The following is a 22,402-nucleotide window of genomic DNA, read 5'->3' as shown; positions in this document are numbered from 1 at the left end:
GTATTTCACTACTACACACCGAAATCGTCTATATAGAAATGAGCGTAATTTTCCTGGGGCTTTAAAAAAAAAGAGCAAAATTGTCACCCAATTTGTTTTTTTGTTTTTATTAAAAACATTTGTTTTGTATGTATGTTGGTACTACCACAGCAAGTAAGAAAAATACAATATTCAACTCCACCTATATGCAAAAAAAGGCACAGAAAAAAACAAATGGTGCCTCTTCACATTAAGTCTTTTCCCTGAGTCATTCACCCTTGAGAGTTCTTGCAACAGAAAAAAATGTGAGTACTAAATCAGAACTATTCAGGTGAATGACACGTTAAATGCCTTGCTGTCACTCAATGACACTATTTCAAAGAACTGTCACTTCGGAAAGGCAAAAAGGGATATAAAATTTTAATTTTGGACACAATGAGTCAAACGAGTGGTTGGAATGGTTTTTTTTTTTTTTTTTAGGTATTACTTTTTTTAGCTTCTACTCAATCTTTAATTTGGTGAGAATAATTTTAACGTGGGATTTAGATCTATTATTAATGCTAATGAAATTGCATGAGCGGTAATTTAAATAAAAACAGAAACTTTGTGACGCAACAAATGATGACTGAAACACATCTCAGATAAATGAGAAATCGAGCCGATGAGAACATCAGTAATCACTTTTAGCCAGCAAACAAACTGAGGAAATTAATGACTACCGGTACGCTACGGTTGTGGATCCTCCCACACATCCACATACAAACGTCTCAGACATAAGCCAACGCACTTTTTAAACAGGTGATAATAATCCGTTTTTTTTGTGAAGTTATGAAAAAAATATATATATTTTTCAAATCTAAATGTAAATTGAAAATATTGCAAAACGAGCAATGTACATATTGTGGACATAAATGTGACAAGAGAAAAAAGGTCGAGGGGGAGGACGAACCACGCCGTCTGATGGGAGTCTGGAAGCTTGACAAAACGACGCTCGCAGAAAAAGTCCAAGACCTAAAAATGAAAAATAAACATCCTTTTGTTGTTGCTTTTGCCGCCAGTTCCCACGAAGAACGTCCGAGGCCTTACCGTGGACTTCAGTACGGCGCGTAGCGCTGTGCGAATTGCTCCTTGGGCCGCGGCGGCATGTAGGTGGTGCCGGGCGACAGCCGCTTGCGTTCGTAACCGTAGCCCGCCGGGGCGACGGGTAACCGGCCGATTGGGTTGTGCTCTCTCGCGTAGTAAGCGGCGGAGGGGGGTGCCGGCGCGGGCTGCGGACGCCGGTCAAACGGGTCCACGCCCGAGAACTTTGAGAGGGCAGAAGGGGGTGGGGGAGGAGGGGGAGGGGGGAGATAGGACATGCGGCGCTCCTCGAAATAACTGGAGCCGTAAGGCCGAGCTCGGTACTTCTCGTAGAAGTCGACACTAGAGTCTTGGTCAAAACCTGAAGACCTCTCACCGTACCGATCGCCCAACTCGGGGCCGGGCCTCCGAGGAGGGGGTGGCGGCGGAGGCGGCGGCGCCATGCCCCTGCCATAACTAGCCCGATTAAACGCAGCGCCAGGCATGTAATTAGGGGGCGCGCCGACCATTCCGTAGCCGCCTCGGCCAAAACCTTGGGGACCGCGTGGGGGGGGGCCCCGGCCGCCGAAACCTCTCATGTCGTCACCGTAGCTATTGTTGCGATCGACTGGACAGTCTTTTGACCAGTGACCATGTTTTCCGCAGACAAAGCAGCCGGTATGATCTCCCATTCCCGGGGCCGTGCGCAGCCGACTGGTGGACAGTTGTACGCTCATCAGTTTGCCTTGTAAGGAGAGAGAAGACACGCATGAGATCGGAACCGAAAAAACAAGCAATACCGAGCAAGAGCGGTCAAAATTGCCGTTGCGTGGCCGGGTTGCACTCGATACCGTCCGCTGGCCTTTCGGAACCTTTTAGCCTTCGGGAAAGTCTGTCTCTATTTAATTTTTTTTTTTAAATCCGATAACTCGATTTCTACAATAACATTAACGGCTTCGCTCAATCTGCTCCCAAATCTTGTGGCATCATTTAAAGATAATTTTAGGGATCGATCGGACGGATTGACGGCCATTCCTGCTAAATATTGCGGTGAGGAAAACACTACGCATTTCGAGTTTCATGTTTTGTCACGATGGCGCAGTTTCGCTACTACTGATTTCGGTCACTATTTAGTGCTTTTTAGTGGCGCTAAAAATGTCTTTTCGGAGCCATGGTTAGTCACGCTGGCTGGCTGGGGAAAAAAGCAGCTGGGGGATTTTGGGGGGGGGGTCACGAGAGCACAATCCAAGTTTACGGACAGCACGGAGCACCAAACCGAGAGGTCACCTTTGAAGGCGGTGTTGTCCAGCTTATTAATGGCTTCCATGGCATCCTCCATTCGCTCCATGTGAACAAAGGCATAGTCCTTGACTACGTCACATTCCACTACCGAGCCAAACTCTTCAAACTTGGCCATCAAAATTTCCGCCGTGACCCCGTCGCCGAGGTTGCCCACGTGCAGCTTGGTGCTGGACTTGGGCCTCCCTTTGCTCAGCTCCACGTTCATGCGCCAGCCGTTCAGCTGGTGCTGGTTGAGGTTTTGAATGGCCTCCTCGGCCTCCGACAGGACGCTCATGTGCACAAAGCCAAAGTTCTTGACTATGTCGCACTCTGTGACTTTGCCGTACTTCTCGAAGAGGGCCCGCAGCTCCTCCACGCTGGTGTTGCAGGCCAGATTGCCGATGAAGATTTTCACCATGACTGCGGCTGCTCGCTGTATCCTGGAAGAGTCCGACATGTCATTAATTCCCATTTATCAGTGTTAAAATATCAATAGCTTTTTCAAACGATTCCAAAGGCTCCAGTCATTCATCGCTGAGATTAACAATTGAAAAATAAAAAAATTAATCTAGGCAACCATTGTTGACAATTGATCTGAGATGCAAGTTAACTTTTCAAAATACATTTTTGCGTCTGCACTTGTTTTCTCTCGAGCACGTCGGCTTTTCAGAAATTCACATTTATGTAACGCGGTAACAAACAATATTTATGAGCGACGGATTATTTTTCGGAAAAGTCACAGCTATAGATAACGACTTGAATGAATTTTTATTTGGAACATGCGGACAAAACAAGGCCTCATTAACAAACTTCAACCCAAGACCTTTGACTTACAGTCTTTGAAACATTTATTCCAACTTCAAAAGATGTTTCTGCTTTGTGGCCAAATAATAGGAATAAAGCCACTTCTGAATCGGCCATCTTACACTGACAGAGAGAAACTCTCACTCTGCTTTTGGCAATTTGTAGACGCCTCAAAATATTTGCTCTGGCCGCATTTCCTTACCTCTACAACTGTACGTATGAGTGCGAGACATCTCAAAATGTTGTGGCATGTTACTCAGCGAGACATTTGAACCACGAGAGACATGGAGTTGACTTTTAAATACAGCAAGCCACTCTCTGAAGATTTTAAACGCTTATCCATCACAGGAGGTACTACATGTTAGCAGTAAACAAGCACGGGGGTTGGTGCCCGACACAAATAATGCCGTGTTAGCTGACAAAAAAACATGAAATGCAAAACACACCCCCAAGTTCAACCAACCGCTCAAGAGTTTGTCAGCACAGCACGCCCCCCTCGAACGTTCCAGGTAAGTAAACAAAGACCATGGTGCCTAGTAGGTACTGAGGAAGACCCCAATGGAACCTTCAAGAGCCAGAACCTATTTGGTATGTGAACAAGGGAATAGCAGGATAGATGGGGAAGTTGTTGAATTGATTCCTGCATTGTGAAAGCCCCAATTTAATGGTTAAACAGCGTTCTTTGAAGTTCCCGAACCTTTCTTTCAAAGGCAATTATGTTCATTATATGCGGACTTTGGCGTTTTGGCTCGGCACACTGTACTTTGTGATGCTAGTCAGCAGTTGACACAGGGCATATTTTGACGTTCATTGTTCAAATTCATGCTAATGGGCAATTCATAACCTTATAAATCAGATGCATTCATTATTATTATTATTACCGAATGTTTTGGAGTGTGCAGTTAGCCGGGCGCGGCTTGTCAAAAACACACACGGGGAGAACGCCACACAGGGGAGGCCGCAGCCCACATTACTCTCATGCAAACTTGCAAACCGCTCATAAACAACGACCACCCCGGTCTTCAAATCAAACGTGTAAAATGAACGCGTACTTAGTCAGTGTTGATCCAATCTATAAAAACAAACAACGCCGAGTGGCTTTTGAAGAAGCTATGGCGCAATGGCTAGCGAACAAGGAGCGCTACGCAATGCTAAGCTACGCTAACACGAGGGTCGCTTGTTTGAAAGTTACACTAAGTCCGATCTACTCCACTCAAACATATCGAATCCTATGTGGCATTTTGCTTATGAACGTGACTTGAGCGTCTACCAAGCCTCTTAAAACGAAACCAATACCGCCTCTGGAAGAATTGGGGTCCGCAAGCCTGCCGTAAAGGGACACAATACGCGAGCGAGGCAACGTTTTACCGAGCCAGTCAAGGTCGGTGTGGGTTGGTCAGAGTGAGAGACTATTAAATACTAACCCATGGGTGAGTTATACATTGTATGTTGAATGTAAAACGCCAAACTTACCGATGTCAAAGAATATAGGCCGCGGCGCCAATGAATGAGGAGTGAAATGGCGCCTCCAAGGAAGCACCAATGCCGCGTCTCACTCTTTCCCTGTTTGTGACTCAACGCCACAAAGGAACGTTGCTGCCCCCTATTGGTCACAAAAGGGACTATTCTCGCATCGAAAGCGACGACGGCTTTGACGTTTTTGTTTGAATCACACTGAAGTCGATATGTACGAATTCCATTTCGCCTCATACGGTGCTAATTAATACGACTTCAATTAATTGCGCTTGAGGGGAAAAAAATATTCAGTATAGAGCACTTTCGAAATATGATAAATATTCTATGATATTAGGTATTAGCTTTAGGACCACACAAGAATGATCTAATGTTTGAAATAACATATTTTTGGAACTTTTTAACTTCTTTGAAAAAAAACAATGACCTAAAACAGTCATAGGAAAATGTGAACATTGTGAATATCCATCGTATGCATGTGTGAATTTTTTTCTTTTGAGGAATATGAAAATAGGATAATATTAAATAATATAATATTCCTCACTGCTACAGTTGATAAGAATCAGTTTTCCATTGGATTCCATAGAAAATGCATTTTTGACCCACTTATGGGAGTTTGGGGTTGTAATACAAAAACTACAATTTCTTAAAATGTATAAAAGGTAAGTTAAATATTTAAATGCCATTATGTCAAAAACATGTTTTTTGAGGAATACCTGGAATATGAAAAGATTTAAAAAAAATTATAATGAAGATACTTTAAAAAAATTGAAAAAAACCTCCCCGGATCATTTTTGACCCACTTATGCATCTAACGTGCAAGACAAAACATTTTTGTACTTATGTAGAAATAAAAACAGGTTTATTTCCTGTGTGATACAATGTACAAGATTCCGTTCTAGGTCCAATATCAACCATCTCTGTCGAGGTTACTAGTGACGTTAAAACAAGAAGATTTGATCATATAAAATACATGTTACAAGCATAGTGTACAAATGTTATAAATGTATCAACAATTACCCTCAAAACATGGTTACATGCAAATAATATTCAAGTATCTCTGGGATAGGTGTTGAGCTATACAGTGCACGTTCCATAAATAATAGTTATATTCTACAAAAAAATAAAATACTTTTAGCATAGTGGAACATACCTTACAACTTAATGGTGTTCTCTCAGTCGTCCACGTTTTGTTCAGTAAATTCTAATAAATACCTACCTCACAACAATTTCTTCCTATTTAAATAAACCACATGCCGTAGACCGTATGAAGTACTCGGCGTGATTCGGTCTTGTGCGATAGTGATTGTGTTTTTGTGGATCGGTATTAAATAAAGAATGTGGCTCCAGTATTGCTACCATGTTTACAGGCAGTACATTCAAGTTAAATTCCATATTGCCAACTTCAGATCAGAAGGACAAATGGCTGAAAATATTTTCTGGGTGGACTGCATATGCTCTTTTTATACTTGCTCCAGGCAAATTTTAATAACTGCTTTCGTGGCCTGTCAGAATGTAGACGTTACTCAGCGCTGAGGGCTCGTCGGTCGGTGTGCTCTGAAGGATGATGTCTCTAGGGAAGAGGGGGGGCAAAAAATAAAAAAATCTAATGAGACATTCCCAGGTACCTTAAGGATGGTGATTTAAAAAAGTCGAGATTAAACTTCAATCTCGTTATCTACTGTACAGACTGGAATACGATGATGACCGACGGCGAGTTTGCAAACTAGCTTAGCGTTAGCTAGGATGAGGCTAGTAGCCACTTAGATGGATTTAAAATGGAATCTTTTGTTCTGTATGGTTAAAGTCAATTTAAAACCAAAAGGGTAACCTTTGCGTGTTTCCATTTTTTACGCTGCTTTGACGTGTCATCGCTAGCTGATACGTTTGAATGAGACAAGTGAATATAGCAACTTTATTCTCCTAATAATAAAAAAACAAAACATTTGTATTTTATTTCTTTTTTATAGAAAGGAGTGCTCACATACCTGTTTGTTCCCAAAACTCGAAATACTCGACTCTGGTCAGTAATTTCTTGCGTTACCTGCAAATTAAGGAGAACGTGAGCAATTTATACGCCGACGAGGTGGTTGTAGCAAAACGTGTTGAGCCTCCATCACCTCGTTTGAGTGAAAGCTCCTTCCTTTCAGGCCGTGCTTCCAGAAAGCCAGCACACTGTCCTGCAAGCAAACTGCCACAAATGGAAATCTAAACACATTGAACATTTTCAAATCACCTTTTTTAAAATGCTATTTGTTTTTTTTTTTTGTTTTTTACCCAGAGTTTCAATGGGGAAGTCAAACACCATTTCAGCAGCGAGCTCCTTGGACGGAAGACCCTGTAGGTTTACAATCTTGACGCTTTCTGTCGAGTCAAAAGTTACATTTCACAAACCACCGACAAGATTTGACCGGCAAGTCAAAAACAAAGGCGACTTACTTTCAAATGCGATGAGAACGCTGTCTCGGTCCAACTGGGTGACCTGTACGGCCTTGACGGCCCCGTTTTCTAGAAAGGAACATTTTGAATGAATTTTCTGTGCTTTCCAGAGTTTTGAATTTTCCACCATTTAAGTCATCAAGCATTTAGTTATTTATTTTCATTCATTGAAGTCATTTATCTTTTTTTTTGTCTTAAAATCTGATTATATATTTTGAAATGTTCTGTCTATCCAGATTTGTGAGCTGACAACCTTGTTGTCTTCCTGGAAAGACCTTCAATGCTTTTTTTTTTTTTTTTTTTAACCCAGAAAGTCGCATCCATACCGGGCTCTGAAATGGGCGTGCCGTTCAGCTCGACGATATCGAACTTGAGGTTTCCGTCGGCGCAGTCCCTCACCCCCACGCACAACTGGGGGAATTCGTCGGTCACCAACACCAGCAGTTCAAATATAGCCAAGGAGTCGGGGAGCTTCGTCGCGAGGTGCTAAGAACAGAACGGGAGACGTTAACTCCAAACGCCCGGAGCCTCCACTCTGACAACAAAGGGGCTGCGAACCTTGAGGTGCATGAACTTCTGGAGAGGCTCGTACCACAAGAGCAGAACGAGGCCGGACGGAACGGCTCCGCATAAAAAAGTACTGTCCGTGTACGGGTTTCGAGCTGGAACAAAAACGTCGAGATGAGACGTGACCTAGACAAGACGTCCGGCACGGCCTTACCGACGCTGCACCTCCTGCATCCTTTTGTGTCGGGGATCTTCACGGATAAGGCAAACTTTCTGAGGAGACAACAGAAGCCCAAAAAAAAAATGACTTTCTCGGTGGAATGGTCACGGCCGTATGAGATCACGAGGTCCTACCGAGTGCCGATCTTGTCGGTGAAACGGCTGGTGCCCAGCGACAGACTGCCGTGTTTTTTCGACAAATGTCCCTTCTGCTCAAACAGGGCCATAAGACTGTGGGAATAAAGCTGGGACGATTTTCCTGTCGTGAAAACGGGACGGGAGGGTCGTTTGGTGAGAGCGGACTCGGCCGGGATACTTTGCGGAGAGTTTGCACAAAGGCGTTACCTGACACGGACATCAGCACGTTGTTCATCACATACAGCCATGTGCATCGCTGGGGGAACAGCTGTGTGAGGAGAACAAGATGCAGTGTTTCAGGAAAAAACTTTTTTTTTCAATCCTCCAAAAATAATTCATAAAATACACGCTCTGGCCCTCTCTCTCTCTCTCTCTCTCTCTCTCTCTCTCTCTCTCTCTCTCTCTCTCTCTCTCTCTCTCTCTCTCTCTCTCTCTCTCTCTCTCTCTCTCTCTCTCTCTCTCTCTCTCCTCTCTCTCTCTCTCTCTCTCTCTCTCTCTCTCTCTCTCTCTCTCTCTCTCTCTCTCTCTCTCTCTCTCTCTCTCTCTCTCTCTCTCTCTCTCTCTCTCTCTCTCTCTCTCTCTCTCTCTCTCTCTCTCTCTCTCTCTCTCTCTCTCTCTCTCTCTCTCTCTCTCTCTCTCTCTCTCTCTCTCTCTCTCTCTCTCTCTCTCTCTCTCTCTCTCTCTCTCTCTCTCTCTCTCTCTCTCTCTCTCTCTCTCTCTCTCTCTCTCTCTCTTCTCTCTCTCTCTCTCTCTCTCTCTCAAAAAATAAAATAAATAAATAATATATATATTATATATATGTACAGAAAAGATAATGTAATGTCTGTACCTTCTCTAGTGTATCTTCATGAAGTTCATTCAGGTTGAGTGTGTAGATTCCCTCCTCTGCCCAAGAATCAGATACTGGTCTGGGATGGAGAGAGAGGAAGGGAGCTGCCGTCAGTGCTCATTGACGTTTGTGTTGCTCAACTCATTGAAATATGAAAAGCTATATGAAAAGTTAACCTCTGGTCCTGGAAAAATCCAAGTGACGGCACAGTGGATTTTAAGAGGGCAGCCGTTGAAGACTTTGGAAAAGCAGGCCCCCATCTATGGGGAACAAAACAATTCAATCATAGTTACATTCTTTTGAATTTGAGTATGAGCTCAAAAGCAACTTGTGTGTTTGAGTTAGTTTTGACACTCACATGGACTTGAGGGGTGGGAGGAAGTCCATGAAAATCTGCCCTCTAGAAATAGGACCAAAAGTTACAAAAAACACGGAAGGCCTCATTTAAAAGGCACCGGATGTTTTCCGAACACATTTAAAACGTATTGAAATGTTATTCTTTGTGCTATTCTGTCGAAAGGTTGTGTCCAAATCCCCGTTGCTTCCAAAATATCAACAGATGCTAATCCTTAGCATGTTAGCATTGTCAGTCTCAGGAGCACAAACCATGAAATGAGGGAGCACATTTGAACTCGAAATCTGGATCAAAACTAATTAGGAATCGACAGTCATTTTATAAGACAAATATAAATATAGGCGTGTTTTAAACTCACAGATTCCTCCGTCTTTTTCCTGAGTGTGCTCCATTCAGGGGAGAGGGAAGTCTCTTTTTCAGCGTTGGATTTCCTCCTCTCTGTCGTCACAGCACCCCCCGCTGGCAGACAAGGGTCACTGCAGCGCTGCCTGATGTCCTGTGCGGCCGAGCACCGGGCCAAGACTGCTAAGAGACGGATGGCGACAGAGTCACGACGGGCGGGGCGCGCAGAAGCGCCATTACGGGGCCGTACCCGTCGAGTCGGGCGCCATGGAAGCGTCCGGCCCCAGCGTACAGCTCGGCTTCTCCGTCACGTCTTTGTCGCCGGCGTTGACGCTTAAAGAGCAAAAAGCGGGCAAGGAGGCGGTCGTGGGGCTGAATAGACCACTCTTCCTCCCTCCCTAGAACGGCAAAAGAAAGACCACTTCCACAGTAAATGGCTAACAAAGATTTTGCCAGTCAGAGAAAATCAATTTTCCATGATCGTTTTGGACAAAACTCTGATCCAATCAGAGCAAATCTTTTTTTAATAATTGAATAATAATAAGAAATTGACCAACAAAGAGCAGCCTGAAATCAGTTTGACGATGAAAACATTTTTGTGTTTGCATGTTGTTCATCACTCACGTCAGTAGATGGCGCCCTCCTTATGGTTAAACTCCTGGAAAAAAAAAAGAAAATCTGATCAAGCTCTCATCACCAAGTGAGTGTCGGGATTAGGCGAATGTCGGATGACGCGACCGTGACGATCAAAGCCAAACACACACAGGGAAGGACGAGCACGTCGACACACTCACACACACACAGCCGGGAAACAAACCAGTGGGTTTGCGGGGAATGGCAAAATCCAGATTATGGATAAACAGGGCGGCATTTTTAGGATTAGGGAGGAGGCGCTAAACACAAACCCACTGGATGAGCTCAGGGACCTGCTGTTTTGCACCACAAAATGGGAGGGGCGAGCTGGAGAGGATGGGCGTGGCCTACCTCAGCTGCAAAGCTTGCTCCACACATTCCAGCAGGCTCCTGCAACAGGAAGACCTGCTGTTTATCTGGCCAGAGGCCTCGGCGGCCCACAACAATGGCGGGGAAGGAACCGGGCGGGGCGCCGCGCCCCGACACGCCGATTGCTTTTCAAAGAAAATTTGGTCGACGCCGACATATAGACAAAGGCCGTTTCAAGCAGCAACCCAATTAATTTTTTTTGTTGCTGTTATTCTACAATAACTAAAGATAAGGAATCACCAAAATTCTGCCCAAGAATCAAAATCTGCATTATAGTGCCTCAAGTGGTCAGCATGTGCACAGCAGAAGGAGCAGCACTATGTCCACCGAATTCAATAAATTGGCACATTGGCTGCCTCACAGACGGGAATCATCTTAAATCATTTATTATTTTTAAAAGTAGATATATTTCTCAAACACTAATATTATAATTCTTATCATTATTATTTCAGGGCGGCTGGAACAGATGAATGGCATTTCTGGCATTCATTCATTTCAGTGGGATGAGCTCGGTTTCATACACTTTGTATTTCAAATAAAAAAAAAAAAAAAGATTCCCATACGACACGGAATTTTTTGTCTTACGGTGAGTCGTCTTCATCCCCAGACAAGCTCCAGTCGTCGTCGTACGAGCTCTGTTGGGCAGAAAAACCACGCCGTTAGCTCGGGTATGTGATGATTTATTTATTGATCAATCAGCGGAGCGGTTACCAGATCGGGATAAGGTTCCGTGACTTTCCTCAGCGGTGGCCCAAACGTCACTTGGCCAACTACCAAAAAAAAAAAAAAAAAATGCAAGAAATAAACATGGAATTGAAATTTAACGTTGATACTTTAGGAAGTCAACACCAGATTGATTGGTAGTTTGAAACTGGACCGAGACGCCGATTAAGAAGGTGCGAGTACAAAAGTAGCAGTGTGTGTCAGACACGCTATGGCCATGTGGTCCATGTGGTCCATGTGGTCCATGTGGTCCATGTGGTCCATGCGGTCCATGCGGTCTGTGCCATCCACCGAGCAGGCCTCGCAACCCGCATGTATGGACGCGACTGAGGGGCCTTTTGTCCTTCCTCGACCACATCGCGGAGATGACGTCATTGGATGTCCAGACAAGGAAAGCCACTCTTCGTTGTGGTCGAGACATCCGGTTACGCGCCGCCAATGGATGATAAATAAATCCCGACTAAATGACGCCATTTCAGAAAAAAAGATTCCCACTCACATTGTTCTTCAGACACGGTTCTCTCCACAGGTAGGTGTTTCCCTGCCGACCGGATCTTGTCCGGAGCTTGGAGTCCGATCTGTCCACAGTGTGCATGCTAAGAATGCTATCCAATTGCTAGCGTTTAGCGGCCGGGCCGCGGCGGCTGACCTCCAGGTCGTTGTCGTCCGTGTTGTGCGAGGCGTGCAGCTCGGGGTTGTTGGCGGTGTCGAGCAGCTCCGTCACCAGCTTGCGGGTCAGCAACTGGGTCACGAACGGATGCTGGGAGAAAACAAGATGGATGGATGGATGGATGGATGGATGGAAGATAGATAGATAGATAGATAGATAGATAGATAGATAGATAGATAGATAGATAGATAGAGAGAGAGAGAGAGAGAGAGAGAGAGAGAGAGAGAGAGAGAGAGAGAGAGAGAGAGAGAGAGAGAGAGAGAGAGAGAGAGAGAGAGAGAGAGAGAGAGAGAGAGAGAGAGAGAGAGAGAGAGAGAGAGAGAGAGAGAGAGAGAGAGAGATAGATAGATAGATAGATAGATAGATAGATAGATAAATAGACAGACAGACAGACAGATAGATAGATAGGTCACCTGTAGTAGTGTCTCAGCGGACGGCCTTTTCCGAGGATTTTTGATGAGCGCCATCTTGACGAAGCTTTGGAAACCCGGAGACCTGCGGCGCCATTGCAAAAAGCCGGCCCATCAAAGAGCAATTGTGAAAGTATGAGGAGCGGTCCTTGAAACGTACCATTTGGTTTTTTCCTTCAGTTTTGGTGGTTGGAAGCTGCTCTTGGACATTAGCATCAAAGCTCTAAAAACGGAGCAAGTGCATGTTGCTGACGAAGAAAAACCTGCACAGGAAAAATGGTGGTTTGGTTCGCCGCTGCGGTCTGACCTCATCGGGTGGAGGTCGAACATGGGGGGCTGGAGCTCGGCCAGTTCGATGGCGGTGATACCCACGGCCCAGATGTCGCACAGGTGGTTGTAGCCGCCCTTCTTCTCCACTGCCGCCACCTCTGGAGCCATCCTGCACGCATGCAGATGTCTTTCTGATTCCGGAGTTCCTCAAGGTAGCGTTCTAGGGGCGCTTTGGTTTTCTTTTCACGCACCATTGTGTCATCATTCAATTTTCCTGACTTCTTCTTGGACTTAATTGAATGGCCTTACCAGTAGGGCGTCCCGATGAACGACTTCCTTTTGGCCACAGAGGCGCTGATCTCTGCTGCCACCCCAAAATCCGCTACGTAAAATTAACGTAAACACATGCACGTAAAGTTTACGAGCGGCCGGTCTGGATTATTTGTGACAAAGCAAGTGGGCGTCGGGATCTTAACCGACCCAGTTTGACATCTCCTCGCTCTGTCAAAAGAATGTTGGCGCCCTGTTGAAAGACATTCCGTTTGAATGCGTGATCAGACAAAGACTAATGCGACGCAACGCAGCTCGCCTTACCTTGATGTCTCGATGCATTTTCCCCGTTTCGTGCAAGTGGTACAAACCCTACGAGACATAAAAGTATATTCAATGACACCATCGCAAAGTCCTCCGTTTGATTGTAATTCCACCATCGACCACTAGATGGCGGCGGCGCCGCGGTTAGTTCGAGGCAGTAAATTTGAACGGCTCAGTATTTCAGCATGAACGCTTCATTGAATGTGAATGACTAAGAGACTAAATTAAAGGCAAGGGACTTCTTCCAACTTTTTGTAAAGTCATGTGACTTGTCTTGAAAGTGTACCGTGGCTTAAACGGGGGCGACACGAAACCTTTGACCAGCGTCACTCGTAATGACGGAACGCAATGCGTGTTTCTCGGCACTTTGTTGAGGCTTAAACGTGCGACTGAGCTGTCCTGTGTCTGGCGGCAAACGTGAGTCACAATCCACAAAAATATTACCTGGAGGGTTTCTCTGCACACATACGCAATCTGTTTCTCCTTTAATGGGCCTGTCACTTTTGGGGAAAAACACAAAAAGTACACATTTAAGAATAAATCCATAAATATGCAAATAAACAAATCGTGAAATCAATACAAGAAAATAACAATACAATCCAAATAAAATACAGTTGTATCTTTTCATACCGTGGTAGATATCCTGAAGAGAACCTCCCCCACAGTATTCCATGCAGATCCACAGTTTGGTGTTCCTGGCCCGAGAATATCAACAGTTTGCTTAACTTCACAATCAAGAAAAAAATCATATGCTCTTTAAGCACACTTTTCAAATAATACAGACATATTTAGAAAAAAAGTCAAAACGGTGTCACAGAGGACTGATTCCTCTTTACAGAAAGCAAATCTTAAAAAAACGGACAAAATGATAAGTGCCAAATATATCCAATACTATAAAACCAACCTGGAGCTGTCACTTTCTGTAAGCATAAAAAGCAGGATGGATTTTGCCTTCAATAATATTCAGGAAAAAATACTGCCTGGGTCCAATCTACATAACTCAAGATTTATAGATTGCCATTTGATGCGTTTCCATTTTGTGTGTGTGTGTGTTTTGATGGCAAATACCTGTGGTAGCTGCCAAAGTAGGCCACGATGTTCTTGTGCTTGCATTCCCTCATCATGGTGATTTCCTGCTGGATGGACGTGATGTCATCACCTGGACAAGTGAAAAGGCTTCAAAGTCAGGTCGGGGGAAGCCGCGCCGATTGCATCGTTCGCCAAAAGTTACGACTGACATGGGTCTAGCTTGACGATCTTGATGGCGGCCAGTTCCGATGTGCGGATGTTGCGAGCCTGCAGTCGGATGAAAAAAACATTTGGAATTCAAGTCAATCATATTGTTGTTTTACTCATTATAAATAATCATATAAAAATAAATATAAAAAAATCAAACAGTAATTGTAATATTTTTTCATTAATTATTCATTCAATTATTATTGTTCTATATAAAGTAAGCAAGTATTGGCTAAATTTGTAAATATTCATGTGTTTTAAGCATTTTTATTTGCACTAAATAAATCAACCAATCAAATAACACACAAAACGTGAAAGGTGCTGGGAAAATCAATTATTCAAATCATATTTTTTTAATCATATAATATAGCAATTACATTTTTTAAGCCTATATATTGGTTATGGGAATTTTACCCTGCCATAATTCGGCATATACGTTGGTCTAAAATAGGTTAAGTGTTAAGAAGACACAAGCCACATGACAGACAACGTCCACGCCAACATCTGAAACGTGGCCATGGCTACAAAGGTAATTCAGTCGTTGTGGTGGACAAGTTCAAAGGGCGCGAGCGTGTCGGAACCACATCAACAGAGGCCCGCACCAAAATAACCACCCGGGATGAGGGACGGCGGCCTGCCGGCTTTCACATCTGCCTTTGGCCTGGCACGCAGTCGTGACGTAGTCTTTTAACCCTGGCATCTGCACAACGTCAAATGCACGTTCACTTCCTGTTTTCCTTCCTGTTCGAGCCCTGCACTTCCTGTGAGCAATTGAGAGACGCAATCTAGCTCAAAATAGGCGCCTGGGCTGCTTTACAGTAGAGCACATATACTGTCTACAACTGTGGCTCACGTGACCTCAGAGCATCTTCAAATGAAGGCTGACACTGTCACATGTCCGGAGGTGGAGACTTTTTTTTTTTTTCGCCTCCCACCGAGGCCCAAAGCGAGCCATTGTCCTCGACTGGACACCCTTCTATGTCTCCATTCTGCAGACGCGACACAAGGCCGAGGGAAGTCGAAGGGATTGACATTTAACCAATCATTCACATTTTGACACATTTGTAACTTTGCTCACTTACAAATAAAATCAATCAGCACTCATTTCTATGGCTGTTTGTTCATTAGGGTCATGTACAGAATATCCCATCCAGCTCAAGGTCCATATAAATGATGTATTAGTACTTTTTTGTCCCGACTAGCACATATTTGGCATAGCAAAATTGTACTCTACTGGTATTACATGATATTAGCTTGTACAAAGTGTCGACACGTAACATTGTTGTCCTAGTGTGCAGAAAATCCAACTGTGTAGCTTTCAGGGAAAATGGAGATTAATGAATATTCAGCATCATGTACAACTCTTCATTGAGTATTTTTTTTTTTTTACTAATACAAGTTATTTTGTACGCTAGTAACAACAATGTGTGAGGTCAAACCGTACACTAGTTGACAACTGTGTACCACAAATCATTTAAATATAAACTAGAAGAACTAGTTAGTATGTAGTGGTGCAGTTCTGTCTCATTAATAACATTTACTTGTCCTACTAGTATGCCAAAGTTGTTCCACCAGTTGTACGACCGCACCTTAGAGATTTGATTCAATATCCTTGCTAGCCATGTTAGACTCAATTTACGAGTCCACTCAAGTGAGGTAAAACTGGCCAAGACTTTCAAATGTCACTCGCGACACACTTGGCAAGTCGCATTAAACACGCAACCAGTAGAGATGGTTGTAATCCAGCTCAATTCAATAACATTCTGCCTCTTATCCATCATCAATGGAGAAAACTTTCTCCTTTTTTTGGTCTAAATCACTGTACGCAAAAAAAAAAAAGGGCGTACCTAATGAAGTGTCTTCAACGGTTGTGCGGGAAGTGGCAAAGCATCAGTAGGAGGGTGAAAGCAAGTTTTGCCTCGCTTAATTTTTCTTATCACACGATTTTTTTTTCGTATTCAAACTCGAAGAAGGTCATTGGTTGAAAAGTCTCACCTTGAAAACGTCCCCGTAGGTGCCGCAACCGATCCGGTGGATGAGCTCGTAGTCGTCTAATGGGTCGAGGAATGACACCCCGATCTGCTCCATGTTGGCTGGCTGGATGGAAGGATGTCGTGGTGGTGGTGTTGCTGCTGCTGGTGGTGGTGGCACCTTCGGGTGCGCGGGAGCTGTTTGTGTTTAAGCGGCGCACATGCCGCTTTGCTGCTCCTAACGCCGAGGACAAAGAACAGCAATTGGGAGGCCTCCCTCCAAAGATGATGAAGAAGAAAAAAAAAGAAAGACACGGAAACAAACGAGTTTTAAAGAAACACGCGCGCGCGACTCACTAGGTCCACGCTGCGGAGAAGGGAAAACCTGCTGGAGTCCAACGTGGATGAGCAAAACAAAAACACACGTTGGGGGGAGAGGAAAAAAATGGCCACCAAATAATCGCGCAATTCCGGATTAAGTCTGCAGTTTTTGTTTTTTTTTTAAAAACACGTTTAATCCTCAATTTCTTGCCGTATTATTTCCGAATTTCAAACCTTATTTTTATAAAAAGGAACAAAAAATAAGGCCAGAAAAATCAATTCAATCGACATCAAATATGAGCTCTATCTAAAAAAAAAAAAAAAAATTAGAAAAAGAGAACACCCAAAGATCAGCTTCCACTTCTTTTATTTTTCTTAATTGCAAAGACTAAAAATCCAAAGAGCAAACCACAAGTGAACGCAACACGGAGGGGACTGCCTCATGCGGTTCTGAGCAAACAAGGTTTTTCCTCCAGCGACCTGAGTCAAAACTAAAACAAACCAAAACAGCAAATAAGGCAACATCAAGCTAGCAAGAAAGAAGCTATTCTTAACGTGGAAGTGGACAATGTTACACAGTAACTATACTAAATGAACTTTCCCAGCGTTCAGTCTTTCCAACATGTCGGGATGCGGCAAAGGGGACGTGAAGTCTGATATGTAACCGTTCACCAATGAACTTATTGCCGGAGCTTTTTTTTTTTTGTGCTCTTTATGATGCCACGAGAAGGTGCCAAAGCCTTGTTCAATAGGAAAGTAGTACCTATACATGGGTGTCACCGTGTATGCTGAAATGACAATCTTTGTATGTCAAAGGGAGGTGGCTGACTTTGGCCTGAAAGTTTGCCTTCCCGAAAACAAATGACCCAAAAGCAATGTCGTCAAATGACTCGAAATTCCATGGCCACTGTTTGGGGACGGCAATCTTTTGGTGGCACACGTACGTCATGTTTGAGCAGATGTGAAACAATCACAGAGAGAGGTTTTGGGCTTACGGCAGCAGGAGGACGTTTGAAAGGAACGCACGCCAGCGAGCGATCGAGCCAGCGACTTTGTCCTACAGCGACTTGCGCTGCCTCTTCATGAAGGACATGGAGTAATCGCCCGGCGGCGTGCTCTTCTGCCTTTTCATCTGGACCTGAGACTGGGCGGTGAGCTGCAACTTGATGGCGCTGGAGTTGACTTTGGCGGCACGCAGCAGCTCCTTCATGCCCTTCATCTTCTCGCTCTGGAAGGCCACCACGGGGGCGGGCGGGTGGGGCGCTTGAGGGGAGAGCGCCGCCGCCTCGGGCGACCTCGGCTTGCCCTCCGAGCGCCGGCGGGCGCCGCCCTCTGCCGCTTTCTTGGGCGCGGAGGACGCCCCCTGAGAGGCCGGGGAGGTGGGGGCGGCGGGGAGTGGGGAGTTCTGCTCCTCCAGCTTGGACTCCCTGCGGGGGACTCGCCTGCGCCCCTCCCACGGGTCCTCGCTGGACGCATCGTCCTCGTCCTGGCACTCGGGCTCTTTGATGATGATGGAGACTTTTTGGCGCACCTTTAGTGGTGGCGGGTGAGAGACAACAGACACACACACAGAGAAAGTATCGTTTGAAAATGTATTATTGAAGCTCGACTGGAGAGCGTTTGTATTTTTCGAAGCTGCTCACCTGCGCGTCGAAGCGGCTGAGGGACTGGACCAGGTAGGTGGCCCAGCCCACGTGCAGCACCGGCGTGGGGCTGCCCTCCTCCCACTTGCAGATGCCGTCGTAGAAGCACAGCAGGTGGGCGAAGCATTCCGGGTCCTGCAGTGCCGAGAAAGCCGCGGCCTGCTGCTGCTTGGGTTGCTCCTACGTGGGAAAACAAAAAAAAAAAGATGAGATTGGAGCTTCTCCCAGAGGCCGGCTGGACTCCGTACCGCTTCTCCCGCGTCGGCGCCGTCCGAGGGACTCTCAGCGGCGGCGGCCGTCTCCTTGAGCAGAGTGGGAATGACGTCGTTGGCGATGTCGAAGAACTCCTTGTAGATCTCCTCGTCCTCGCGGAAGTAGTTGAAGCTGCAGCCGCGGGGGGAATTGGCATCTTTACGCTAGACCTTCTCAACACTTCAATTATCCACACAGCAATAAAACACAACGACCGGAACGACTCGGGCCTGAACTTTACAACCGAGGTTACATAGTTATAGATTATTTTTAGTCATAGCTTGAAATGTGAGTTGATTACAAAAAAAGTGAGTTATGTTTTTTTTTAAAAAAACACAATTGAAAATGATTTATCAATTTTAGTTGGTTTAGAAGCAGAATTGTTTGGGGGTTTAAATGTCACTATGTTTGTCTCAAAAAAAAAAAAGAATATTCAGCAAAAATGAGCCAATTGTTTGGCTGAATGTTTTTTTTTTTTTTTAACTTAACAAATATACCCCAAAAAGATTTTGTGGACCCCAATAGCCTGGTTTGAAAAGTTTCAATAGCGGTGAAATGGGACCACGACATTCCAATTTGGCCCAAAGCGCAACAAGTGGGAGAGGAAGCGTCAAATCTGGAGAACAATGAGGAGGAAGGTGAATATGCCCCGTGTCTATTTTTAGCCAGGATGAGGGACTTTCTCAAGGCTTACTGTACATTTGTGTCCAACGCAGGTGCGCAAGAATAAAAAAAAAAAAAAAAAAACCTGTTATGAGAACAAAGCGTTGTAACATTGTTACACGTCCGCAACAAGCGACGGGAGTCCACCTTCACCTTGGAAACTACGACTCAACAAAAAAAAAAAAAAAGGTATTTGATGCCCTCTGGTGTCAGGCAAAGGCAACATCAAGAACTTACTCCTGCATGACCTGGGCGGCGTCGGCCCAGGCCCTCAGTGCGTCCCGCACGTTCCTGTGCCTGTAGTGGAAGCCGGCCAAGTACATGTAGGGGTAGATGTGCTCGTTGTTGTAATGCTTCTGGGCCGAACCCACGGCCTAGAGATGCGGTGAGACAAGAAAAAGTTCACATCAAGTCCAGCCCCCCCCCCCATACACACATCAACTATCAGTCCCTAAACCCAATGCTAATGCTAAACAGCATAGATTCTTTATCCTCTGCGAGCAACAACTTCATATTAGCGCCATACTGATGACCTGAGAGGAGCTGAGACATGCCAATGAAGAGGATATTTGGGGGGGGGGGGGCATATTTTGTGGTATATTTCCAGTTGATTGTAAATTATTAAATCAGATTTACCTTGAGGTGGATTTCCAGCGGGCTCTCCTTGCCGGGCATCGGATCCTGGTCTTCCAAGTCTGCCAGAGTCCCCATTGCCATAGGATACCTGAGACGAGGCAAAGCAAGGGAGACTTTAACTTTTCGTGACAATTCTTTTCGACATCTGCAAACTCACCTGTCCAGGTCCCCTCGTTCATAGAGGAGCCACAGTAGTTTCTGCGTAAAGGGAAAACGAGCATATTTATTCGCCCAATCACAAATCTCCAGATCATTTGATCAATAACGCGATCAAAGCTTCACCTGCTGAAGCTGTAGCAGTTCTGAGCTGTCGGTGTGCAGGTCCAGTGAAGGGTTGATGGCGCACACCATGAAGGCCACCTCCATGTTGCGGTCACACTTCATGTAGGAGCCCTTCAAGTAGAGCCAACTCTGAAAGAGACACAAACCCAAAGTGGGATTTTGATCCGACAACGGGGCAGTTTGGGCGTTACCTTCTCGTTGACGCCCGCCGCGACCGTCTGCCCTCGCCGGTCTTCGTTGCCCTTGCCGTGCCAGGTGACCTCGGCCGTCTCTTCGCCGCTCTTGCCGAAGATGACCCAGGCGTGGTCCTCGGACAAGGCCAGGTGCACGTCCTTCAGGGCCAGGACCTGGCAGGCCGCCACCACCGCAAAGGCCACCCCCGAGCTGTCCAGTTTGGTCCCTTGAGCAAAGACGGTCAAAGCTCGTTTGTTCTCGTGTTGCGAGCGGAAGCGGCAAAAATCGCTCGACATTTTGTTGATCGACAGACTCCCTTTGTAATCCCAAGTCCTACTTACCGGTGATGAGGCTGAAGAGAGACTGGATGTGGGCGCGGTCTTTGAAGTAGGATCGACTGAGGCTGTTCCAAATCACGTCGGACACCTTCTTCACCAGCTCTCGACTGGACCCGCCCGCCGTCCTCCTGTACTGGGACAGGTCCACGGCCCCGCGGATCTGCGCCGTGAAGCGCTCGTACAGCGCCGAGATCATGCCGAGCTCCACGGTGGGGAAACACGAGTTGGGGCACTCGGGCTCCAGCGGCTCGAAACGCACGCCGGGAACGTTGACGGGCACCACGCGGTTCACGGCCAGGAAGTGTTCCACGAAGCCCAGGACCAGGGAGAGGAGGGCCAGGTCCGGCTCGGATTTGCGGAGCTCGGCGTCGAAAAGCTGAACGACGCCGTCGATCCCCCGCAGGGGGAAATGCTTCTTCTGGGATGAGTGCAAACCCATGACGTCTTCTGAGGTAGTCGCCACCTGCAGCGCTGAATGTGGCACACAATTGGAAGACGGATGAATGGATTGCTTCCGTTTGCTCCTCTCCGTGACAGCCTTAAGCTCGTCATAAGATTCTTCAGCAAACTTTACAATCACAGAACAGATTTTCAATTTAGCTTAAAGATGAAGAAACCTATCAAATGTAACGAGCGAAGGCAATTTCAGTTATTTTTTCCCCATTTAACATGCTGATCAACGTTCAATATGTGTTTTCAACAAAAAACAAAGAAGGGTTGGTCCAACCCCCTCCCCCAAAAATGTGTGCACGACTGAAAGAAAGAAAGCAAAAGGGAGGCTAGGTGCTACGGAGAATGAATGAATTCACGAATGAATGAATGAATCTGCAGGTGTCGAAGCACGAGTGTGCGAGGCTCCACTGTACTAAAATATGAGAAAGCGTTCCATGTTAAATCGGCTACATTCAAAGGGTTACAATGAATAAAAAGATCGTACTCAACTTATAAGTATTGTAAATATGCATCGTATTTAAAAGCAGTTGTGTAATAATATATTTATCTATATTTGATTTTAAACAATTATTGGGGGCTTGTGTTGCTCGTGGGTGGGCGGGGCACTCCTAGCGAAAAGGCACGCACACACACATACAAAAAAGAGGCTAGGCTAACGTTAGCATTCGGAGCTTCATTGACACCGGCGCCACGCTGTCTCCTCTACCAATTCGAAAGTTAAAGTAACTACTCCAACGTATAGTATCGCAAACATTCACGAATCCAAATGGGAATCAGAGCCCAACGAGCAGCGGCTTGAGTTGACCGGCGACCAGCTGGAGCTAAAATGCTAACAAGCGGCTAGTTTGCTCAAGCGGACTATCTGAGATAAGGCGCGTTAAAAAGTCCCAGGGAAAAGAACCTCGTCCTTGTGTAGATGAGTCAAAGGTCTCGCGATGGTGGCCCGGAAGAATACATGGCGTGAGAATGATCACGTACCGTTAGCTCAGCAGTAGCCCGGCCACATGTTCGGTTTCGTGTTGTTTTGTTTGTGCCCCACTTCTTTTGCCGCGCACTTCAGTCTCTCCCGAAAGTGACTCAAAACGCGTCATCAGGCTTACTACGTCACGTGACGTCACTAAAGGGCCCCTTCAAATACAGCGTAAAACGTCGGAAAAAAATGGACATTTGTGGAATAACATCGACAAAATGAAATGTTGAAAGAAAAAGAAAAAAAAGTTCTAGTAAATATGCGTAATGTTGGAATAACTGTACTCCCGTATGTTGTTCGACGCCTTAGTGGCAGATCGTCAACAGAGGGCGCTCGCCACTTTCAGCTGCCTTCATTGGTCTCAACGTTG

General features: G+C 45.6%; 3 protein-coding genes and 1 long non-coding RNA gene across 4 annotated transcripts; 1 reads left to right on the top strand and 3 right to left on the bottom strand.

Annotated features, from left to right (window-relative positions):
* Positions 1–80: 80 nt before the first annotated feature.
* On the bottom strand, positions 81–4,746 carry LOC147059980 (RNA-binding protein 4.1-like). The gene is made up of 4 exons (XM_085906185.1): positions 4,597–4,746; positions 2,326–2,759; positions 1,066–1,783; positions 81–990 (listed from the first exon to the last, which is right to left on the bottom strand). Exons 2-3 carry the CDS (start codon positions 2,735–2,737, stop codon positions 1,074–1,076), a joined length of 1,122 nt encoding a protein of 373 aa, XP_085762311.1. The 5' UTR covers positions 2,738–2,759; positions 4,597–4,746; the 3' UTR covers positions 81–990; positions 1,066–1,073.
* Positions 3,538–8,326, top strand: LOC147059979 (uncharacterized). Its single transcript, XR_015065536.1, has 2 exons — positions 3,538–3,711; positions 7,346–8,326. It is a non-coding gene; the product is annotated as an uncharacterized LOC147059979 (long non-coding RNA).
* map4k2 (mitogen-activated protein kinase kinase kinase kinase 2) lies at positions 5,447–16,610 on the bottom strand. Its single transcript, XM_085906186.1, is given in 33 exon segments — positions 5,447–6,169; positions 6,585–6,640; positions 6,717–6,787; positions 6,874–6,960; positions 7,036–7,104; positions 7,362–7,521; positions 7,594–7,697; positions 7,757–7,815; positions 7,897–8,020; positions 8,107–8,167; positions 8,729–8,787; positions 8,790–8,832; positions 8,905–8,988; positions 9,087–9,128; positions 9,442–9,608; positions 9,676–9,823; positions 10,050–10,083; positions 10,410–10,448; positions 11,013–11,062; positions 11,139–11,197; positions 11,650–11,728; positions 11,800–11,910; positions 12,234–12,315; positions 12,391–12,453; positions 12,538–12,669; positions 12,810–12,882; positions 12,981–13,023; positions 13,095–13,142; positions 13,539–13,594; positions 13,725–13,789; positions 14,163–14,253; positions 14,333–14,390; positions 16,326–16,610. Coding segments are annotated over 33 exon segments (2,598 nt in total). The 5' UTR covers positions 16,419–16,610; the 3' UTR covers positions 5,447–6,081.
* A 347-nt stretch (positions 16,611–16,957) lies between these two features.
* Positions 16,958–22,371, bottom strand: men1 (multiple endocrine neoplasia I). The gene is made up of 10 exons (XM_085906184.1): positions 22,041–22,371; positions 20,613–21,080; positions 20,289–20,497; positions 20,098–20,226; positions 19,973–20,013; positions 19,816–19,903; positions 19,417–19,553; positions 18,513–18,648; positions 18,265–18,444; positions 16,958–18,152 (listed from the first exon to the last, which is right to left on the bottom strand). The coding sequence occupies exons 2-10, from the start codon at positions 21,046–21,048 to the stop codon at positions 17,679–17,681; spliced, it is 1,830 nt and encodes a 609-aa protein (XP_085762310.1). The 5' UTR covers positions 21,049–21,080; positions 22,041–22,371; the 3' UTR covers positions 16,958–17,678.
* Positions 22,372–22,402: the final 31 nt, after the last annotated feature.

This window comes from Syngnathus leptorhynchus, chromosome 2 (assembly GCF_054491065.1).
Source record: "Syngnathus leptorhynchus isolate UIUO chromosome 2, UIUO_Slep, whole genome shotgun sequence".
NCBI lineage: Eukaryota > Metazoa > Chordata > Actinopteri > Syngnathiformes > Syngnathidae > Syngnathus > Syngnathus leptorhynchus.
The sequence above is the reverse complement of the archived record's forward strand: the minus strand, read 5'-3'. Positions and strand labels throughout refer to the sequence as shown.